General features: G+C 40.9%; 1 protein-coding gene across 1 annotated transcript in view; it reads right to left on the bottom strand.

Annotated features, from left to right (window-relative positions):
* The window catches only part of LOC122816723 (potassium channel subfamily K member 16-like), a 614,095-nt gene that overhangs the window by 231,100 nt on the left and 357,487 nt on the right, over positions 1 to 25,508 (bottom strand). The window contains exon 2 of the mRNA XM_044089717.1: positions 292 to 406. Coding sequence (XP_043945652.1) covers positions 292 to 406 — 115 coding nt within the window. The remainder of the gene's footprint in view (positions 1 to 291; positions 407 to 25,508) is intronic.

Here is a 25,508-nt window from a genome sequence, read left to right as displayed (position 1 = left end):
CTCCCTTGGCAACACGTCATCATTAATATGCATGGTGCACTGCTGAGGGGGAACCATGTACATAGACATAGTGACATTCCGAGTAGGCTCTATACTGTGCCTACACAGATTTTATTAAATCTTGGGGTATGTCTTTCACTCAAAAACAGAAATATGCAAGCAATTAAATCTGTAATAACGTCTTACTTTAACATGGAATACCTTATAATTTACAGAAGTATAATTAGTAAAGCCATATGCAAAACATATTCATACAGTTCCTTACATAAATGATGGGGAGACAGAGATTACCTATCGTGGTACAAACTGTTCCTGCAAAGAAGAAGGAGCTACTGAAATCCCAATTGCTAGGACTTGTGGAGTTTCCTTCTGGATTTACCCCACTCTGCCAGGCTTCCATGATCAGCTGAATGAGAGAAAAAAAAGAAAGATATTGGTTAAGGTTTTCTCTGTCAGTCAAGCACTGGATGCATGTGGCATAAAATGAATATTGGAAAACAAATATTGTGGTCTTCATCATCATTCAGAGTAGTGAATACTCCACAAATAGATATTTTCAAGTGCTAAAATGAATGAATTACATGTTACTCATATATGACCGTTGATGTTACTCATATATGCAAATACTTCTTGTAAAACTCAATTTATCAAGAAATAATGGGAGATGCACCCCCCAAGAACAATGTTTCAGAGCAGTGGCTCTTGAAAACACAGCAACACATAGATCTTTAATGAATGATGCACTCATGCTAGCAAGGCATACTTCTCTAGATAAAGATATGTTTCAACCTCAAAATATATCATCTGAACAGCATGTGGAAAATCTAATTAAGTACAGAAATATCAAGTTTTCACACCACCTGTGGGTACCAAATAAGGTAGAAACATGTGGCTAGCTGTGATAGAGCAGTGCCAGTGCTTCAAATGCTTATTGGTATAAATACTACAGGCAACCAGCAAAGTTGTACATAAGTAGTTAATTGGGAAAGTTAAAAATGCTTCAATAAATTATACTCAGAGAAATGCACAAACAACTGCTACTTTTCCCATTAATTTATGATGTCACCCATCAAAGCACCATCTCCTTACATTTTTCCTTAATGATATAGAGAGTACCTTTGCATCACAAGAACTGAAACTTATGCATTGCTAAGGAATGAAGCCTGGTAATGAACATAGAAATTAAGTAGTTAGCTGAAGGAGGTGAGTTTAGGAGCTCAGGCTTCCACTAGCATGAAACTCAGTCAAGTAGACATTTCATAAAGGAAACTGATATTATTACCAATACTCAGTAATATCAGAGAATATTATTATTGAAGCATTCTTAACTTTCCCAATTAACTACTTATGTAAAACTTTGCTGGTTGTCTGTAGTATTTATACTAATAAGCATATGTGATGACAGATAACAAAGCATTCATTGGTTTATAGATACACTGCAATCTTGGGACCATAAGTCATTGAGAAGCTTGAACATTTTTATTTTTGTCTCTCATGCAGGTGGCAAGTTTGTTTTTAGATTCACTAAAATTATTCCCTTGACTTCTGAGTACTCTGTGTCACAAACTATCATTATGAGTATTATTTGCAGACTTAACTGCAGGTTAACAGACTTTGTTTTTGCTGAATGGGAGTTGTACAGTAAAAGAGACTGAGATAGAATTCAACACCATATGAAATAATCTCAAACAAATAGCACAAAATCCAACTAGGGATTGTGACGCCCATGCACTGGCCCAGCAATCAAGGAGCCTCAGTCCTCACCACTAATACCAGTGAGGGGTGTCCATATAGGGGAGGATAGCAAATACATGCACAGTAAACTACAATTTCCCTTAAGAGCACACAGAGACATAGTCAGTCTGGGACTTGTTTCTCCTTTTCTCTCCAGATCCCCAATAAGACTCCCCACTGACACAGCTATAGGGTCCAGATCTCAGCCTAGTGGGTAAGCTAAAACCTCCAGCACCCTTTCAGTCCAACCAGTGCTTTGTGTCCCTGCCCATGTAGCTGACACACACACACACACACACACACACACACACACACACACACACACACACACACACACACACACACACACTTTTAGATAAGAGTTATATACAACCACACAGACACTCCCGGGGAAGGCTGGCACAGGTTCTCCAGCTGTGCCCCTTTTACCCAGCCTATAAGGTAAAATTCACTGCCACCATCCACTAATATTTATCAGCTACTAAAAAGGCCCTTAAAAGGGTGTCCAATTATTACTGTGCAATAATATTATCCAAATCGTAAGTGTGACATAACAGCAAAGCTTATTGGAGTGACTTTGACAGTATCACTATATATATGCAATGTACTCTAGAGCTTAAAGTATCTCTACACAAAGAAGCCACAGTTGAAAGGTTTGAAAATATTTAATAATAAATAATAACACAAGACGATATTTCTTACTACACAGTGCTAGTCAATTGTTCAGAGATCACAGAGAAATACTTAAAATAATACAGTAGAAAAGTTCTGACATCAATACAGAAAAAAAAACTAATCTAATCTTCCTATTTCCTAGCTGTATTTAAGAGAAAACACAGTTCTAAAATAAACTTACATATGGACCAAAGCAGGGCTGGTGATGTTGGATGTTCTGAAGACAAATGCAAAATGCTCTGAGTCTCTCTGTCCTTAAGTTGGTAACACAGTACCACTGACTCATTCCAGATTACATTATTATTTTCTGTTTCCCAGGCTAACAGAAGCTCAGAGTGTAATAACCGTTTTGATCTTGCAGCTGGTCAGGAAGCTACAGCAATAAAAGACATTATTCATGCAAATTCTAGCAATTAACTCTAATCGCAAAACAAAAGCAAGAATGCCTTCATCCAGACATCTTGGCTCTGGGTTTTGTGTGTGATAACAGTGCCCTGGCCCAGCAATCAAGGAGCCTCAATCCTCACCACTAACACCAGGGAGGTCATCTCTAAGAATAGAAAAGGATAACTAATACACACAGTAAAGTACAATTTCCCTTAAGTGCACACAGAGATCACAGTCAGGCTGGGGATGGTTGCTCCCTTGCTCACCAGGTCCCCAATAAGACTCTCCACTGGCACAGCTATAGGGTCCAGGTCTCAGCCTAGCTGGGCAAGCTAAAACCTCCAGTACCCTCTCTGTCCAACCAGTGCTTTGAGTCCCTGCCCAAGTAGCTGACACAACACACACACATTTAGAGATAAGTATTTATACAACTTCACAGACACTCCTGGGAAAGGCTGACACAGATTCTCCAACTGTGCCCCTTAACCCAGTCCATACTGTAGAAATTACTGCCACTACCCAGTTGATAATATCAGCTACTAAAAGGCCCTTAAAAGGGTGTCCAATTATTACTGTGCAATATTAACATCCAATGGTAGCATGACTAACAGTCAAGGTTTACTTTAGAGTTGCCTATTACAATAACCTCTATAAATATGCAATGTACTCTAGAGCTTATCTCTACACAAACAGTCACAGGTAGAAGGTTTTTTGAAAAACATTTAATAATAAATAATTATAACACAAGACAAAACTACTACACCACAGAGATATCTAAGAGTTCAGAGATCACACAGAAACTTAAAATAATACAGTAGGACAGGTCTGATTTCAAAGAAAAATACGTAATTAATCTTTACTAGCTTTAACTATTCCTACAAGAAATCACAGTGCTAAAACTTACATGTGAGCACAAGGCAGAGTGCTGATAAGTTGGATATCAAGATCAAAATGCTTCCAGTCTCTTGTGAGAAATAGTATTTAAACATTACTAACAAACATGTCTCTAAGGCCCTTCCCAAATTAAATAATTTTTGACACTTAGGTTTTCCCAGTATTCGTACTGAATCATCTTAACACCTGGTCTGAGTTCTCAGGCCACAAACTGCATTATTTAGCAATCTAACACCTACTCAGAAACTTACAACAATACAAGGCATTTCACATATACATTCTAGCAGAAACTAGAGCAATAAAGCACCTTCCACATCTAAATTCTGGTCATAAACTTTAGCCTTAAAACAATGGGCATGAAACCTTCATCCAGACACACTGGAACTGACATGTAAAACATTAAAGAGATTCATAAGATCTTTTCAACTTTACAAGACACATTTGAAATACTTGGCTTGGTTTTCTTTACAGCAGATGGCAATGTTGCAACAATCTTGAAGTTCACATTTTACAGTGTTTTCTTACATTTAAAGCACAAGCCTGTATTTGACATTTATTTACAAATGCCAGAATTATATATCAAATTCTATTTGACTAGGCTGGCAGCCTTCACCCATCTCTACCCAATCATCACATCTCTTATCCCCGGGGAACTCAAGCAAGTTTTTCAAGTGCCCCATGAGAAACATCGCTTGAGAGCGTCAGGTTAATCTGGGTGTACCTCACCCCATTCCCTGTCTTGAGAGTCCATCTGCATTGGCATTGCTACTGTGGTGCTGCACTGACATATATGCTTGCAACCCCAGACTCCATCTTAGCAAAGTAGCATTTTGCTGACTGGCTCTGTTTAACCATGTTAGAGGGTTGTGATCTGTCATCACAGTGAATTTTCTTCCATACAGATAAGGCTGAATTTTTTGTAGTGCCCACACTATGGCGTGACATTCCTTTTCTACCGCTGCATAGCATTCCTCCCTGGGTTGGAGCCTATGACTGAGATAAAGCACTGGGTGCTCTTCTCCCTCTGAAGAAATCTGGCTAAGTACAGACACCACCCCATACCGTGAAGCATCCACCTGCACAACAAAGTCTTTGTTGTAGTCTGGACTGGCTAACACAGGGGGTCCTTCCAAAGCTTCCTTAAGCTTCTGAAATGCCTGCTCACATGCTAGGGTCCACACTACCTTCACTGGCCTGTTCTTCTTGTCAGGTCTATGAGGAGAGCAGCTATCGTACTATAATTGGGAGCAAACTTTCTGTAGTACCCTGCTGTCCCTAATAATGCCCTCACCTGCTTTTTGGTAACAGGTGCAGGCCATGCCTGAATAGCTTCCACTTTGGCAGGTTCTGGCCTTATCTTACCACTCTCCACTCTATGTCCTAGGTAGAAGACCTCTGCCATACCCACCTGATATTTGCTCAGCTTAATGGTCAACCCTGCCTTCTGTAGTCTGCCCAGCACCTCCCTGACATGCAGAAGGTGCTCTTGCCAGGAATGGCTGTAGATAGCAATATAATCCATGTAAGCAAGGGCAAACCCTCCTTCACCTGCTAAGATATGATCTACCAGCCTCTGGAAAGCTGCTGGGGCATTATTCATCCCAAAGAGCATCTTTGTGAACTCATACAAGCCAAAAGGAGTCACAAAGGCTGACTTCTCTCTAGCACTGGGAGTCAAGGGCACCTGCCAGTAAGCCTTGGTAATATCAATGGTTGTAAGATACTTAGCCCTACCCAGCTGTTCTAGGGCCTCATCTGTCCTAGGCATAGGGTAAGCATCTGCCTCTGTGTGACTATTTAATTTCCTGTAATCCATACAGAACATGTTGCTGCCATCCATCTTTGGCACCAACACCACTGGTGAGGCCCAGGGACTGTTTGACTCTTGTATCACCCCTAGTTACAACATCTCCTGTACCTCTTCCCTCAGAGTCTGTCTGACTCTCTCAGGCACCCTATAAGGGGCCTGCCTGATAGGCCTTTGGGATCCTGTATCCACCTGGTGCTGCACCAGGTGGGTGCTCCCTGGTTTCCCAGTGAACACATTCCCAAATTCCTGCAACACTGCTCGGATTTCTTGAACCTAGGTAGGAGATAGCTGCTGGGATATTGCTACCCCTTCCACGGATGTGCCAGCACAAGCTTCACTGAGGAGATCAGTCCCTAGATCTCCCTCAGATTCCTCCTGCAATCGACTGCAAATGCTCAGCACAAGGGCCTCCCTATCATGGTAAGGTTTCATCATGTTAACATGGTACAATTTGTGCCCCTGCCATTTGCCTAGCACTTCCACCATGTAGTTAACATCAATTACCTTTCTTACCACCTTGTAGGGTCCCTCCCAAGCTGCTTGCAAATTGTTGTGCTGACAGGAATGAGAACCATCACCTGCTGACTTACAGCATACTCTCTAGCTTGAGCATTCCTGTCATACCACACCTTTTTCTGTTGTTAGGCTTCCGCCAGGTACTCCTGGGCCAGGGCCACAAGTTCCCTAAGCCTTGACCTGAGGTTCTGGACATATGCCACAACAGACTCCTTGTGAGACTCACACTCACCTTCCCACTCATCTCGAATTAAATCTAGAGGTCCCCTCACCCTATGCCCATACAGAACCTCAAAGGGTGAAAAACCTGTGGATTCATGGGGAACCTCTCTGTAAGCAAACAACAGATGGGGCAAATATTTGTCCAACTCCCTCTTGAACTGATCTGCAAATGCCCGTAGCATGGACTTGATTTTAGAGTTTAACCTCTCAACAAGACCATTAGTCTGGGGAATGTAGGGGGTGGTCTTCATGTGCTTCACCCCACAGGACTTCCACAGACAAGCCAGCAGGTCTGACATAAAATTGGCACCTCTGTCAGACAGTATTTCCTTTGGGAAACCTACCCTGCTGAAAATCTCTAGCAAAGCATTTGCCACCTTCTCGGCCTCAATGGAGGACAAAGCCACTGCCTCAGGGTTTCATGTAGCATAATCTACAATCACTAGGATATACTTTTTCCCTGTGGAACTTGGGGTACTCAGAGGACCCACAATATCCATAGCTACCCTCTGAAATGGCTCCTCAATCACAGGCAAAGGCATCAAAGGAGCTATCACCTTGTCTCCTGCCTTGCCTACCTTTTGGCACTGCTCACAGGTGCTGCAGTACCCTGTTGCATCTCTGGAAATTCCAGGCCAATAGAAGTTTTGCATAACATGCCTCTTTGTATGTTTTATGCCCATATGACCTGCAAAGGGAATATCATGGGCTATGGCTAGAAGCACCAGACGGTAAACTCTAGGCACTACCAACTGTTGTATTCTCTCACCTTCTATCCCTCCCTCAGGGGTCCACTCTCTGTACAGTAACCCTTTGTTCCAGTATATAGATTCCACTTTCCCTTGAGACTCAGGTGCCTCCCTAGCTACCTGCCTCAGGCCTTGCAATGTAGGGTCTGAGAGCTGAGCCTATCTCAAGTCTCTCCTTGTAACCCTTCCCAGCTCCCCTTCCAGAGGAAGTCTGGCATCCTCTGACAGCGATGCCTCACTGTCAGCCTTGGTACTACTACTCACCTCTACCTTTGCAGTTACCCTATCCAAGGGAACAGCAGTACCCACAAGCAGCTGTGGCTCACATTCAGTCTCACTGCTAAAGCATAGCTCACTCCCTGAAGTAACCACCTCAGCAGTCCTGGCTGCAAGTATGCAGTCTGTCTGGGTCTTCCCCAGGCTACCAGACCCACATGCTTGTCTCCTAGCCTCACTGAATGTAACTACATAAGTACATAGTACTGCCTAATCCAAATCCTTCCCTCTCAGGACATCTGCAGGATGGTAGTTCCATACCCCTGTTGTCTCAAGACAACCCACTGCTGGCATTTTGTCTTTCCAACTTACAGGCTCCCTCACCTTTGGTTCCCCACCTTGCCTCCATGGACATCGGTATGCTCCATGACCCCACTGGTTGCATTTAAAACATTTAACCCTAGCTCCTGGATGTGTACCTGGACTAGTGGCTTCCTTTGCTACTGGCGGATTCTGTTGGAGAAGACTGTGCTGCCCACCATGGGTTCCTTTAGACCCATGAGCAGTACTGGGGGTCCCTTTCCTGTACAGGGTTACCGTGCTTGCTAGGTATAGGTCTCCATTCTTCCCCAACTCCTCTGAAGTAGCACACTGTCTATCAGCTAACCAGATCCTCATGTCCTCAGACAAAGTGCTAAGGGCTTGTTCCCTTACTAAAAGGTCTGCCAGCCCTTCAAAAGTGGTGACCTGACATCCACTCCCTCAGCAATGAAAATAAGTGCTCGGTTCAACAACATATTCACATACATTTTCATCTGCCTTGCGTCTATGCTCACAAAACTTTTTCCTATACATTTCAGGTGTTAGCTTAGAACATTCAAATAAATGTCTTTTCACAGCAGTATAATCAAAACAGTCTGTGTCATGCATTTTTGCTAAAGAGGTTACAGCTTTACCATGGAGTAAGGGGGTCAGGAACCATACCCAGAGCCCTTGGTCAACTTCATGCTGTTTACATACCTGCTCATACATCTGAATGAAGCTATCAAAATGATCCCCCTCTTTAAACTGTGGAAGAAATGTACTGACCTTTTGTGCTTCTGGGGTCCAGTTACTCCATTCCTCATTACCTCCATGACTTTGGTGAAGAGTCAGCATTTCCCTCTCATCCCTCCTCTGTCGTTCATTTTCCTCAGCTTGTAGACTCCTCATTTTCTCAGCTGCTTCTAGTTCCATACGCCTGGCCTCCAACTCAAGTCTCTTCAGCTCCAGCTGGATTTTTAAGTCCACTGCAGAAAGGTTGAGCTGTCCATTCTCTGAGGATATTGTATCTCCACTGTCAGTCTGATTGTCCTCAATGCTGCTGTTTTCTGATGCAGCTGTAACCAAGCCTGCAATCAGGTCTGCTTTAGTCAGGTTTCCATGCATCAGTCCCCTAGCTTGGCACATCTCTGCAAGCTGGCTCCTTGTCAGCTTTCCATACTCTTCTGCTGACATGCTGCCTGCTCACTCTGACTAAAACTAAGCTAACAAAAGAAATAAAACAATTGTGATCTGAACTCTGAGTATACACTGCATGGCTGTTTTAGAGTACAAAACACTTTTAGAGATCACTGCACATAAGCTACAGGAATTTGTTCTACCCACACCACTACAAGCCAATTAGTATGTGAAGTAGATCCCACCACTGCCAAACACTTGTGATGACCATGCCCTGGCCCAGCAATCAAGGAGCCTCAATCCACACCACTAACACCAGGGAGGTTATCTCTGAGAAGAGAAAAAGATAACTAATACACACAGTAAAGTACAATTTCCCTTAAGTGCACACAGAGATCACAGTCAGGCTGGGGATGGTTGCTCCCTTGCTCACCAGATCCCCAGTAAGACCCCCCACTCGCACAGCTATAGGGTCCAGGTCTCAGCCTAGCTGGGCAAGCTAAAATCTCCAGTACCCTCTCTTTCCAACCAGTGCTTCATGTCCCTGCCCAAGTAGCTGACACAACACACACACACTTAGAGATAAGTATTTATACAACTTCAAAGACACTCCTGGGAAAACTGATACAGATTCTCCAACTGTGCCCCTTTACCCAGACTATACGGTAGTAATTACTGCCACCACCCAGTTAATAATATCAGCTACTAAAAGGCCCTTAAAAGGGTGACTAATTATTACTGTGCAATATTAATATCCAATGGTAGTATGACTAACAGCCAAGGCTTACTTTAGAGTGGCCCATTACAATAACCTCTATAAATATGCAATGTACTCTAGAGTCTATCTCTACACAAATTGGCCACAGGTAGAAGGTTTTAAAAAATATTTAATAATAAATAATTAAAACACAAGACAAAACTACTACACCACAGATATATATAAGGGTTCAGAGATCTCACAGAAACTTAAAATAATACAGTAGGACAGGTCTGATTTCAAAGAAAAATATCTAATTAATCTTTACTAGCTTTAACTATTCCTACAAGAAATCACAGTGCTAAAACTTACATGTGAGCACAAGGCAGAGTGCTGACAAGTTGGATATCAAGATAAAATACTAACAAATATGCCTCTAAGGCCCTTCCCAAATTACATAATTGTAACACTTAGGTTTTCCCAGTATTCATATTGCATCATCTTAACACCTGGTCTGAGTTCTCAGACCACAAACTGCATTATTTAACAATTTAACACCTACTCAGAAACTTACAACAATACAAGGCATTTCACATATACATTCTAGCAGAAACTAGAGCAATAAAGCACCTTCTACATCTAAATTCTGGTCATAAACTTTAGCCTTAAAACAATGGGCATGAAACCTTCATCCAGACACACTGAAACCGAGTTGTAAAACATTAAAGAGATTCATAAGATCTTTTCACCTTTACAAGACACATTTGAAATACTTGGCTTGGTTTTCCTTACAGCAGATGGCAATGTTGCAACAATCTTAAAGTTCACATTTTACAGTGTTTTCTTACATTTAAAACACAAGCCTGTATTTTACATTTATTTACAAATGCCAGAATTATATCTCAAATTCCATTTGATTAGGCTGGCAGCTTTCACCCATCTCTCCCCAATCATCACATTGTGATCAAACAATTATACGATGCTTGACTTATCAGCTTTCCTACAGCAGAGTGCACTGTTGTTACATTTTTGCAGTTCCACATTTTAACACCATTTTCTTCCACTTAAGAGAACAAGCCTGTGGCTTATATTAATATTTACAAATGACAGAATTATCTACAAAATTCTATCTGGCTAGGCTGACAGCCTTCATCTATCTTCACAGGGATTATAATACCTTACATATCATACTTGCAAATATGGGGTCATTTTACTACACACCTATGTTTATAACCATAGTAATTAACAAAGATTATGTAACCAATATTTTAAAACCAAAGAGTAAAATCAACCCTAATCATTAGTAAACCATCTTTCCTGGATTTTATCAGTGGGATCTGTGATCAGAAAAAAGGAGGTCATTACCTCTCTATACTCCTCCCCCATTAGACCAATAATTGAGTATAATGCCCCTTTTGGGATGTACCTCTCCAAACATTTGCACCAACTGGAAAGGCCACTGAAATACCTCACAAAGAGAATCCATGGCCTCCAACACTTGTCCTATGCAGAAAAGTTCAAATCATTATCACGCTACTCTGTATCATACAGATTGCTCAGGGGTGATCTGTGTCTCGCCTACAGGCAATCTCGGACCCTGCCCTACTAGAGATGCTCCATATCCTCATGCACTACCTGCTCAAAAGGCCTGAACCAAATATGTGACATTAACAAAACCTGCTGGAGAGACAGGTTTGTTACCCAGAGGCTGCCCCATCTCTGGAATAGTCTTCCTATACACGTCAAACAGAACACCTCACTGACCCTCTTCAAGCGCAACCTTGATGAGTGGAAGGGAAACCAAAAATTCAAACCAGGGGTTCCACCTGTGTCTCTCACTGACAGGGGTGACAGGTGCTGACTGAGGTTTATTTTTAGGGATAAACTCTTGGTTAGGCTTGTAAGGTCCCCATGGTCATTAGACAAGTAACCTCCTCCTCTTATGCAGTAAATAGTTCACTTATAAAAACAGACTGGGATACTATCCCAGTTGACCCTGATTAACTCTAATCAGAATACTATCAATAAGTACTATGATGTTACTAGCTTCTGCATCATGAGCACATAGGTTCAAAGGTTCATGGGTATTTACTAGGCTAATGGCCAAAAGAGCCTTTTTAAGCCTAGCCATACATCCCAAATCTCAGGCAAGTTCTGATACCCCTTGATAAGTGTATGCATGGGCCTGGGAGATGAACCATTTACAGGTTACCTGTGTCCATTAGAGACACAGGTGCCAAACCAGGTATGAATTTCTTGTTTCCCATCCAATTGTCCAAGTTGCACTTGAATTGGGTTAGGGAGGAACTCTTATTCACATGGATGGGGAGCCTGTTCCATAGATGCAGTAGTGTCTGGGATGCATACCTATCTCTCCAGCAGATCCTATTTATATCACAGGCAAGGTTTAAGTCTTTAAAATGGGTGATTCAGGTGATGTTGGTTTTGTGGATATACAGGAGGTCCATCAGAGTGGGATCGGACAATGCCCTGTATGTCAGGCATAGATTGCCCCTCAAAAGCCTGTAGGGGACAGAATACAGGGATAGGGTCTTGAGGTGGCCTGCACAGGACATTGTATTTATACCTGTATTCTTTCATTGAGGAACTTCTGTGGACATTGAAATTGTTGGATATGCCTAGTTAGATACATACCAAAGGAGGCATTGTACTCAATGATAGGTCTGATGAATGCTGAATACAGTGGAACAAAGACTTCCTTGGACTTAGATGCCATGCCTTTGTTTATAAATTGCTCAACATAGAATGATTTCCTCACTACTGTAGACACGTGATACCAGTAAGACACAAATACAAAAAATGCTTTGATGGAGTAACAAAAAATAATAAGATAATATAGCAGAAAAAAGAAATATATTATTGAGCTTTTAAATATTATACTAGTTATAAAACAGAACTCTTAATTAATGAAAATATGGCAGTAATTACTTTTTCTATCAGATCTTTCAGATATATCTATGAGCTCAATTTGCTCTTAAAAGCTTAAAGCAATAGTATCATATTCTTTAATTTTACCTGAAAACTGAAAGTCAAATTTGTGAATGTAACATCTTAACAATGAACAAGGAAGTGATCAGCCTGATATCTGATATAGATGTGTTTGTGGATATTCAGAGAACTATATTTGTACTGATCACAAGCTAGATGGATTTTTGTAAATAATTTTATGTTATTTGACTATCACTATGATTTGTACAGATGTATGAGTTAAAAACGTATTTGTAAAGTTACTTGTGTTAAAAATGCATCAACAGTAAGTCCTGCCAGACAGAAAGAATGTATGCATGTACATTAGGTTGTATTGTTGTAACGGATCAGATGTGTATATTTATCAGAGAACCCTGGAAGGGTGGAAAGTTTGAAATTGTGTTATAGCTTTCAGATGCTGCTACAGATCTTAGCAAATCTCTGTGTGTGTATTGTACCAGAGTCAGGTGTCCAGAGGTGATGTCTAACCAGTATGTGGTTTCATTGGAACTCTCACAAGAGGACTTTGGAATATGGTGGGAAGGATTTATGACAGGATATATATCTCACTCACACATCCACACAGACAGAGAGAGACATCATCTGGCTTTTGCTGTGGTAAGACACTCAGCACACATAATGTGACACATTAGCTTGCCTTGCTTTAGTAAGTAGTCAGGGAACAGTAATTCTTTAGTCAGACAGGGACATTTAGTTAGAAAAGCTGACTGGTGGCAACATGATTACCACAGAGATTGGGCAGAAAGGGGCACAGCTAGTAAATCTGTGCCAGCTTTTGCCAGGTGTGTATGTGTGTGTGAAACTAAAATATCTAAGTGTGTATCAGCTGCTAGGAACAGGGACAAAGAGCTCCAAAGCGGTCAGTGTGGAGTTTTATGTGGGCTTGGAGAGAGAAAGAGAGTCCAGCCCCAGGCCTGGAGCATGCTCCCTGTGTGCTCTTAAGAGAAATTGTGCTTTGCTCAGGGAGCTGCATCTGAAAATACTGTGTGAATCCATCTTTGCTCTTAGTGGCTGTCCCTCACTGGAATCAGTGGTGAGGACTGAGTCTCCTTGATTGCTGGCCTGGAGTACAGTCCTGTCATATCTGTCTCACAATTTGACTATGGTCATGACATCTGCTGTTCAGGCCATGTATCACAGCAAAATATTATAGAAATTATTTATGTGACTGATGCACCAGATAGGTGTTGTAGAGGGATAAAGGCCTGACTATTGCCCAGGAAGCCTAATTTTAATTAGCAGATCATGTGCTTGATAGGAGTATGGACATGTCTATCCTGGAGGAGAGAAGGCAGAGCTGGATGCATGCTCTAGGGATCCTACAGAGAAGGGGGCAGGGCATGCAATCTAGTGGTCAGGCGTATGTTGCACCAAATCATAGATCAGAAGTAGCTTTCACTCAGCAAGTGCATGGCAAAATGCACTTGCAAAAGGGAAAGGCAAAGTAATCATTATAGCAGCAAAGTCACATGCCCCTCCATGCAGTGAAGGAGTTAAGCTAGGACATAAATGCTCTAATAGCTGAGATGCTGGCAACAGTAACGAGCAATCCACATATTTGTCTGAATGATGGCCCTTCAAGGTGACTCTCACTCTAGTGAATCTGGGTATAATCCCTACCAGTAATTCTGGCAATCAGCAATGTAGGTGGATCATGCACTATGTAAAGCTGCATACTGAAATGACAGTGGATAAACATGTTAAAGTTGCTGAGACCAGAACCTTGGACATTCCTTCACATCTGCTTTTTTGATTTCAGCTATGTCAGCTTCATAGCTGTTCCCAAGTGTATCTTAAGATTTGCATGTCTACTAACAATCCAAACTTCAGTAAGAGACACAGGTTTATCATGGACATTACTGGAACTTTTCAGCTTCTGTTTCACTATTTTATACTTGATGTCCTGTACTCTGTAAATTTATCAGTAGCTGATATAAAACAGCTAACAGGGTGAAGGACTTACTAAGGTCACATTGTGATGTAAGATGAACTGTGATATCACAGTCCATATAAAAGCAATCACTAGCCCAACATATTCCAGCTGTTAATGTGCCACACAGATGTGATATATGGCCATTGATAACACTTTCTACTATTCAAGCCAAACAACATAGCTTCCATGGGACCTGATAGTATCCCAGGCTGTATTCTGCACCATCGCCAGCAAGAACTAGCCTCACCATTGAGCTCACTATTCAACCACAGCCTAAGTGCAGGCGTCATTCCGGCAGAATAGAGAATTGCCATTGTTATCCCTTTGCACAAAGGTGGTGCCACTACTGACCCTGAAAACTATCACCCCATTAGCTTGACAAGTCTGATCTGTAAGGCCATGGAGCATATTATTATGGACCTCATAAACAAGGACATAGGTAATCTCCAAGCACTTGACCCCACCCAGTTCAGATTTGTCAAAGACAGATCTTGCCTGTTGAATCTAGATGACTTTTTTGAGACTGTCACCAAGGTACTGGATGAGGGAAAGCCAGTACATACAGCTTACCTTGACTTGACCAAAGTTTCTGACACAGTCCTTCACTTGGGCATCATTGAAAAGCTAACACAACTTGGCATAAATCCCTATCTCATCATGTGGGTGGCCAACTTGCTCACTGATAGGACCCACAAGGTCAAAACAGGTGCCTCCACCTCTGACAGCAGACCTGTCACTAGTGGCGTTTCCCAGGGATCTGTCCTGGGACCCCTAATGTTCGGCATCTACTTCTAAGAGGTCCAGGCAAAGACAAAAGGCCTGTGGCTGACCAAGTTTGCGGATGACTGTACGTTGGATGATGTCATTGACTCCCCAAATGATGTTAATATACTACAAGAGGGTCCCACAGAAACAAATGACTGGTGCCAAAGTCATGGCCTTAAGTTAAATGCAAAAAAATGTATTATCATACCATTTAGCAAGACACAGCCCCTACTGATTACCACATCAACGGCAACCCCCTAAGCACACAACCTGTGGTGCGAGACCTCGGTACACTGGTTGACAACCATCTCACATTAGAACATCATGTAGCGGCATTGGTCAGAAAAGCCTTTTACTTGGTTCATTTCAGAAGTAAAGGGCTTGTATCCAGAAAAAAGGAGGTTATTAGCTCTCTGTACTCCTCATTCATTAGGCCAATAATTGAGTACTATGCCCCGTTTGGTATGTACCTCTCCAAACACCTGCATAAACTGGAAAGGCCACAGAAATACCTTACAAAGAGAATCTATGGCCTCCAACACCTGCCCTATGCAGACAGACTCAAATCAGTAGCACTATACTCGGTATCATACAGATTGTTCAGAGATAATCTGTGTCTCCCTTACAAGGTAAACTCAGAGCCTGCTCTACTAGAGATGCTACATATCCACAAGTCTAACTCCTTGTGCATTACCCGAATGAAAGGCCTACATCTAATATGTGACATTAGCAAAACCTGTTGGAGAGACAGGTTTGTCTCCCAGAGGCTGCCCTGTTTCTGGAATAGACTCCACATACACATCAAACAAAGTATGTCGCTGACCCTCTTCAAGCACAACCTTGATGAGTGGATGGGAAACCACAAATTTGTCCCAGGGTCCCTTGTTGACAGGGGTGACAGGTGCTGACTGAGGTTTCTTTTTTGGGGATAAACTCTTGGCTAGGCTTGCAAGGGCCCCAGGGCCATTCACCTAGGAATCTCATATGATCCTATGATTTGTCATGTACATGGAGCAATGTTCATTAGGATGATATGGAAATGAATGGATCCACTGTATCATGGGCTGCATTTGATGGAAGCACTGTTGTATCAGTATTTTTGGGACACCATGTCAGACAGTTGTATCATACAGTTTATGTGAGTGGAAGGCTGTCCACTGAGGTCTCAAATTTTCCATGTATTTGTATGCACTGTTATGTGGCAATAATTAATCTGATGTAGATGTTGTTGCTAAATCTTATTCTGCTTACACAGCATAATTTTTGCTGGGCAATCAGAAAAGTCCCTACAGTATTTGGTGTGGTTATCCTGTTCTGTAAACTACAAAAATGTATAAGTCCCCAAATGCTGCATTCTGCACTTTATACATTCTCTGAATTAAGGATGTCAGTGTGAACCTTAGATTGCATACATACTGTGTATTTGAATGTATATGCACATAAATCATTATGTAATGAGACTTTTGCTTATTGTATGTGGTATCTACTTGTATCATGTACCAGCCCTGCACAGTTGAGTACAATAGAATTCTAGGCACACAGGATTAAAGCCCATGCTTTACCCTAGATAACTCATGTTTGACTAGTAGCCCAGGTGCTGGAGGGGCCATACAGGCAGGAATGGAATGACCAGCTGATGTCAGCTCACCCATCCTGGGGTGGAAGGAGGCATCCTAAGCTCATTGCTATAGCACTACTATGAGTCTGGAAAGTTCCATGGTGCAAGCAGTGCACTGTTTAGCTGCAGATTTGTGCATTCACCTCACCAAGGCAGTAGTTGGCCAGCTTGTAAGACTGATGTAAGGTGATGGGGCAACAGGGTACACTCCCCAGCAGCAGTATGATGCTACACTAACATCGTCGATCTCCCCAACAGCCATGGACATGGATCAAGTGGAGCCCAGGGAAGGCTAAGATAGACCCAGTGAATGACAGGAGCTGGTGGCAGCTGATGGTCAGCTATGAAGAAGGGGCCAATATATTTATGAATACCATTATGCATTTTCTTTGAACTCACACTTTATTATTCAGACTTATGTGATTCACAATTACAGGTCTTATAATTCCAGTAGGAAACCTATAAAAATGATCTCTGGAAAAAAATTATACAAACTTCAGGAATAATTTACTATTATCTATAGTAGATGCCATCATGATCACTTCCTTGTTTATGCTGACATCTATATTAAATGTCAGCATAATCACTTTGTGTTTATTGTTAAGATACAACATTCACAAATTTCCCATGATCAGGACAATTATTGAGTATAACACCTCTTTGGGATTGATCTCACTAAACATATCAAAGAATTAGAAAGAACCCAAAGGTACCTAACCAAAAGGATTATCAACCTAAAGTTCCTGAGCTACCAAGTGAGGATCAGTGCTTTAGCCCTTTATTCTGCCTTACAGACTTTAGCTGAGAGATCTGTGTTCCGTGCATTAAAGACCCTATTGTCCTGGACCTCCTGTAGAAACAGGGACCTAAATCTTCACCGACATTTAATAAAACACAGTAGAGGGACAGGATTATAACCTAGTGTCCCCCAAAACATTGGAATAAACTTTCTCTACATATTAAGTAGCGTAATTCACTATCCATGGTTTTACTCTGGGATTGACTGGTATGGCTCTCTTGGAGAAAAGTGTTGCAGCCTGAGGAGGATACTGGCGAAAAAATTAATGGTCATAAAAGTCATTGGCCTTGGAATATCTAAGAAATCTATAACTCTATAAGCAAAGAAATATGCCAAAGTGCTACAGAGATAACATGACCAGCATTCTATGTACAATCATGGAGAGAGACATAATGGAGTTTATTCATATTGGCACATGGAGACTTTTGCATGCTAGATATGGAACAAAAAATGTATTTTAAGGGAGATATTGTCTTCTAACATTTGTGGCATTCTTGAAGAGGTCACAGCAGCTCTTTACAAAGTGCTGACACTGCATACTGCATATCTTGACCTTGCTAAAACTTTCAACAATATTCCACATAAGGGACTAAATGACAAATCAAAAGTAATATCTAGAGACTCAAAATGAGAAACAAAGGACTTAAAATCCTATTTGTCTAGAAAAATACTTTATTGTTCTAGGAATCCTGTGTACAAACACTTTTCAGAGAACACTCAGGTATATCGACAGTGTTTCTCAGGTCTCTGTGTACATAATTTTGTCTCATTTCCTCCACAAGATGCTGTGGTACAGTGGTGAATAGATGAGGTCCCCATGATGCCATGACACAAACATAGCAGATGCAGCAGGTGAAAATAATATGTACATATAACTTGAAGGGTTTCCAATACCAAGGCATCTGCGGTGCTGTTGAAAACATCAACAATATATTTTACAGTACCCAGCAAGTGTACACAAAGTGTACATCTGATGGATGTTGAATCAATACCACCTATTCCAAAACACAGGCATCATCAAGCATATAAATTGGAAGACACCACATATTTGGCACAGTTACCACTAACACACGTGCACCCATACGCGTGTGCATACACACACACACACACAGATATATATATATATATATATATATATATATATATATATATATATATATATATAGGGTCTATATTAAATCAAAGCTGATTTAACTAAAGCTGATTTATCAACCCTTTAAAAGAGACACACACACACATATATATATATATATATATATGTATACACACACACACACACACACACACACACAATGGGTCACCTTCACAATGCTTAGTCGGTCAATACAGCAAAGTGGATGGTCTGTTTGTCGTTTGCAAGAACATATCCCATACCTCTCAAATGTTCAGATATTTGCCTCTAATTTTTGGTCCATTTTTCATAAAATTGTGGTTTTCTGGCAAATTAGCAGCAAATCATTAAAGATTGAAGTTAGAAAATAATGACAAACATTTCAGTTTCAGACTTCATAACCTTTAGAAAATTCATGCTAATGCAAAACCTATTATTCTATGAACTTTCTAAGTTTGTAAGAGCAATATTTAGAAAATTTCCATATTTTTGGGCCTTTGTCCCACTTTTATTTATGGCTTTCTCCACATTTCTTGCTCTAAGAGGTTGAGAGGTATGCATATTGTAGAGCACTGCAGATTTCAAAAGGAGAAAGATGGATTTCATAGGTTCATAGGCTCATAGGTTGGTAATAGGCTATCAGCCCTAGGGCCTATCCAAGCTTAGCCATAACAATTTCCTGGCTATTTCTTCCCACACTATTTACTTCCCTGGACCCCTGTCTAGCAGGTAGACTGATGTGATCCCTGGGGTGAATTTCCTTTCTACCATCCAATCGTCAAGGTTCCTTTTGAAGAGGGCCAAAGAGGCACTCTGCTTGACATGTATGGGCAATCTATTCCAGAGTCTGGGGAGTCTCTGGGTCAGGAACCTATCCCTCCAGCATGTTTTGTTTATTGTGATGACAAGGTTTAGATCCCTGGAGCATGTGACTCTGACGGATTGGGATTTCTTTAAGTGCAGCATGTCCAACAGCTCTGGGTTTGACATGGCCTTGTATGTTAAGCAGAGATTGCCTCTGAGTAGACTATATGCGACAGAGTATAGCTGGAGTTTTTTTAAGACTGTCAGGGTAGGGCATCTGCTTTAGGCCTGTGATTCTTTTAGTGAGGTATCTCTGTGGTCTTTCCAGTTGTTGCCAATGTCTTGAGAGGTACATACCAAACGGGGCGTTGTATTCTATAATGGGTCTAATGAGGGATGAGTACAGTGGGACAATGACCTCCTTTTTTCTGGATGAAAAGCCCTTAGTGATGAGGTGTGCCACATAGAAGGATTTCCTGACTGTTGTGGCGATGTGGTTATCGAAGGTGAGACCACTGTCCACCTGTGTCCCTAAGTCCCTTATCACACTTTTGGTGTTTAGTGTACTGCCACCTATATGGTAATTCACGGGTACATGTTTTTTCCCAAAGGGGATAACTATACAATTCTTGGCATTGAGCTTGAGCCCATGGCTCTGGCACCAAGCATCTGTTTCTGTAAGGCCCTTTTGTAGAGTATCCACATCATTTGGCGATTCAATAATGGCTCCCAGTTTGCAGTCATCTGCGAACTTTGTTGGCCAGAGTCCCTTAGTGTTGGCCTGTACTTCAGAGAAGTAGATGCCAAACAAGAGAGGTCCCAGGACTGAACCCTGAGGTACTATTTTGAATATTTTGGATATTAATGTTGAAACTTCTGATATACTTTGTATTAGGAGCTGCATTGTGTGTGCACAATTCTTTGCAGGTTACTGTTACAATAAGGGCTAGCTAAGAGGATGCAGTAGTGTAGTGCGTGTGTGCTGATGTCTCTGATGTGTGTCAGTGTCTTTTGTAGTGGTAGTGTTATTTAAACGGTTTCCTAATGTAAAGGGAAGGGTTATGTTTAGGGCTAGCATTAGCATGCATTAGTAAGGTGGAGTGTGCAGAGAGGTGTGTTAACCTACAGTGGTGTATGATATCCCTAAGGTTATACTATAAACAGCAATAATACATATATAATAAAACATAGCCAAACAAGCTTAAAGGTAAAAACAATCAACTTTTCTTAAACAATGTGGCAAGCACTTCAGTTACAGAGTAAATACGCAATGAAATGAAAAGTGCTCATTAAAGAATACAATATCATTCAGTTAAACATACAAACATTTAAAGAAAATCTCTAAGCAAAATAGCTGCATATATTTAACTGCCTCTAACTAAAAGTATAGCACTTTTGCTGTTATATGTTCCTAGAAAACAACAGATAGAAACTGCAAATAACAAACCCACATGGAAGCAGTCACCTCTATATTAAAGTAAAGGCAAGATATCACAAAGGTCAGTCTCAAATATGCATACACATTTCAGGTCATCACATTGTTCTGCACCCCAAAAACCATGACATCATTTCCTTTTGCAAAAAGCATTGCATCAGCTTATTCTTAGTTGTTTTGTTTTCCTACAATAAAAACAAGTAAACTGTTCTGCCATCTGTAAAGGACAAGTGATTTCTCACACTGGTCCAGAAACAATAGAAACTGCCAATACACTGAATGTCAATATACACATCTCTTAACTGTCTGCATTTTAATGTCTGCCTTCTTTTCATAGTTCTAATCAGCTGCTTCTTTGAAGTAGATTGTAATTACATTTTATGACTTCCTAGTACTGAAGATGCAAGATGCTACATTTATATTTGAAAGAGTAGATTCTCACATTTCACTTCCTTTCATTGCCTTTTACATTTGCAAGATAAAAAGGTCACAATATTGCACAGACTTTGAAGACTAAATGTGTTACCAGTGGGAAGATATGAAACAGAGTTATGCATAACATATTTAAACCAAGTTTGTTTTAGCTAGAAATTAGCACCCCATCTTCCTTCTTCTGGTTCAGCTTTTGCATGCAGTACTGTTAGACATATCACTTTAAATAGTGTAGGTTCTTCTTCTCTGTAGCCTTAGTCAAATATTTGTGCCTTTGATTCATATATAAGTACTAGGCTAGCTGCCCTTGCAGGTCATTTTAAGCTTTACCAATTTTCCCTTCATAGGTGGGAATCAGAACCTGTATCTTATGTCTGTGAGGTAAACATCTTAACAATTATACCAACCCCCAGACTTTACTGGATTATCAGTTTGCAGATTATTACACTTAGCCAATAACCAGAGGTCAGAATCAAACCTTGTATTTTGTGTCTGTGAGGTAAAGACCTTAACTATTATGTTAGTCCCTGCCCTTATTATGTTGACTTTTGCTGGGTTTAATCAACTGTCTATGTAAGTCCACAAACTAGAGAACTATGTAGCAACCACACATGCCATAGGCTTTCTAACATGATGATTTGATCTTTGTTAAAATTCTTATACTTTGGATCATAGGATTATAGGAGGTTACTAGGTTATCAATACAGAAGTCATTTCAAGCCTAGCCATTTCATCACAATGTAATACCAAAGAAACTCTAGCTAATACTCAGGACTGTATTTGGTAATGACTGCCCATGTCCACGAGAGTTGTGGGCACTATCCCCGGTAAGAATTTATGATGCCCCATCCACTCATCCAGGTTCGTTTTGAACAGTGTCATAGAGGTGCTCTGCTTCATATGAACTAGCAGCCTATTCCAAAGATGCGGCAGTCACTGGGAGACAAATCTGTGCCCCCAGGACATCTTATTCAAGTCACAGGCAATATTTAGGTCCCTGGAATGGGTAGCTCTAGTCTCCTTTGATTTACGGATGCACAGCAAATTCATTAGGTTTGGGTCAGAGATTGCTCTGTAATCCAGGTATAAGTCTCCCCTAAGATGTCTATATGATACTGAGTATAGTGACAGGGACTTTAGTCAGTCTATGTAATTATTTTCTTAGTTAGAAACCTCTGAGGTCTCTCCAATTGCTGCAGGTGCTTTGTATCGTACATGCCAAAAGGGATGTTATACTCAATTATGGGCCTGATAGTGATGTGTATAGAGGGGTTATAACCTCCTTTGCTCTAGAGGTGATGCCTTTGCTAATCAAGTATGCTACGTAGAAAGCCTTCCTTACAACCATGGACACATGGATCCCAAAGTTAAGGCCACAGTCTACTTATAATCCCAGATCTCTTACCACTTCATAGGTACATAGGGTATTGTTGTTAATCTGATAGTTTGTTAATTTGATAGTGCGAAGGGTCATTGTTCTTACCAAAGGGAATTATGATGCATTTCTTTGCATTCAGTTTGAGGCCGTGACTGAGAAACCAGTCACTGGTCTGCATAAAACCCTCCTGATATATACTGACATCATTTGGGGAATCATTAATTGCACCTTGTTTGCAGTCATCTGCCCCTTAGTTTTGGCCTGAACATCTGAGAAGTATACACTAAACAGTAGGGGGCCCAGCACTGACCCTTGTGGTACCCCGCTGGTGACAGGTCTGCTGATTGATGTGGAGTCACCCACTTTGATAGTGAATGACTGGTTTGTGAACCAGTTGACAACCCATCTTACAATAAAGTGGTTTACATTCAGCTTGCTAAGTTTATTGGTAATGCCTGAGTGTAGTACTGTGTCAAAGGCCTTTACCATGTTGAGGTATGCTGTGTGCACAGAATTGCCAACGTCAATGGCCCTGGTCACATTTTTAAACAAATCCACCAGGTTTAACAGGTAAATATCTGCTCTTGATGAAGCCGAATTGGGTCGTACCCAGGGTTTGGAGGTCGCCTACATCTGTATTTATGAGGTCCATGATGATGCGTTCCATGGCTTTACAGATGAGGCTGGTCAGACATATGGTTCTATAATTCCCTGGGTCTGTTGCTAAGCCACCTTTGTAGAGGGGGATAACTGTTGCTGTTCTGCATTCCGCAGGAACAAAGCCAGTGGTTAGGCTGTGATTGAATAGGGCTTTTAATGATGATGCTTGTTCATGTTTTAGTTTGTTTAGAAGACAGCCTGGGATGCCATCTGGTCCCATAGAAGCTGTGTTTTTTGCCTTAGACAAGGCTTTAATAACCTGCTCTTTGGATATGCAGGGTGGGGTGGGGTGGAGTTGGGGGCAAGGTTAGTGATAAGTTTGGAGAGGATAACGGAGTGAAATTTTCACCAAATCTGTACGCTAGCAGGTTTACTATATTGCAGGATCAGTGTGTGTGATACTGTTAGTCACTAGTTCAGCACATGCTTGGGTCCTTCCTTTTAGGTTATGTACACAGCTGTAAAAGGCCTTATGATTACCCTTGGCTGTCATCACTAAGCTTTTCTCAACATTACCCTTAGAGGATTTGACATGTATTTGCCTGTTGAGGCTGAGGAGGGTGCTTTTCCATTGTTGGGGCCTCACCTTAGTGTTCTTAGACAGCAACTTTTTGCATTTGTTGTAAAGTTTGTTGATGCTGGATGTCCACCAGGGTGGCTTATTTTTACTTGGGGCTCCGTCTTTGATTCTCTCTGGAGCAGCTGAGTCTATCCACTTAGACAAGTGATTGTACAAATGATGTACTTGAATTAATGCACCTCGTGGCTGAACCCTCATTTCCATTTTAGCCTAGGTATATCTGTAGGCTTAATCACCAGAAGATTTCCCCTCTCCACATTGGTAAGGTGGTCTATCAAAAGGATTACTTTCGTCTCATTCATTCCACAAATCTTTAAAGTGGGAAGGATCCTTCCCCATTATCATGTCATACGTTAACTTTGGTTCTACAGCAACAGGATGAACTACCTTCCAAACGGTATGTATTTCTAGCTTAAAAGTGGGAAACTGATTCTTGTCTGCATAAATGCATACTACTTCTACTGATTTATAATTATTTTTACATACATATTGCCTTTTATCAACCTGACAATGTTGCCTGAATGTTGCAGTCCCTGCATATATCTCCTTTCACTTAAAGAATTGCATTTAATTACAGAATGTGAATTCAGCTATTTAGTAGACAATTTATCACATTTGACAGACATGATATCACATTGTTCATGATTATTACAGGTTAATAACACTGTTACTAGTACAAAATGTAGCTCCATGACACAATTTTACTATATTTAATACAGAATATATCCATAGCTGGTGGTTTTTAATATCAATACTTGAAACAGGTTTTACTATTTTGTTTATCCTTTGTAGAGCAGGTTAGCATTACTAGGCTAGTGGCCTCTTTTCAGGAGAGATCTGACATGGTATTTATATTATTAGGGGAAATTTGACTAGGAAATCAAGGAACTTCCCCTACCTTTTTTGATAAGTGCCACAAGATTTTTTATATCCACCTGAGTTACCATGAATGAGCTCAAGCAGAATGGGCCTTAGTTTAACATCTCCACCAAAGGACAATATACTCAAGTGTAGCAACCTCCCCCCCCCTTACGACACACTGGTATACCAGTTATCCATCTACCTACGGTAAGAACAGAACCCACTGTCTTCTACACCAAAAGTAAGCGTGCTACCTGTTGCACCACAGACACTATGAAAGGATCAAGCTTGGTTTATACATAGTTTTATGGCATAGGAAACTTTCTGCTAGTACAACAAAATTTTCAGAATCTACTGTCAGTTAAACACACTTTCCTTCTTACTGTAGTAGGTAAAGATCTGTTAATCTTGTCAATGGCTAATATTTTTACAATTTAATTTTTTATATGTTGATCCTCATTATCTTACCATAAAGTTTAAGTCACATAATAGAGATCTTACATATTTTGTTATGAGAAAAAGTCTAGCTATGAAACTTCTGAGCTTGCATTTCTTGGGTAACACCAGTTTTCTCATGTCAAGCCTTCTTAATCTTTTCATTGTCCTTACACTGAGTCCCCTCCCTGTACCTGAAGACTTTCAGTAGTTCTTTGGTTAACTGGATCAAAAGGATCCAGGCCCATTCATCCAAGTTCCATCCCTTCTGCTGAGCATATCACCGAAAGGCAAGAAGACACACCTATAATCCTTGGCACAGCCATCAAATTATCCACTACCCAGATC

This window comes from Protopterus annectens, chromosome 1.part1 (genome assembly GCF_019279795.1).
Source record: "Protopterus annectens isolate FY-2018-M chromosome 1.part1, PAN1.0, whole genome shotgun sequence".
Classification (NCBI taxonomy): domain Eukaryota; kingdom Metazoa; phylum Chordata; order Ceratodontiformes; family Protopteridae; genus Protopterus; species Protopterus annectens.
This window is presented reverse-complemented; position numbering and strand designations above follow the sequence as displayed.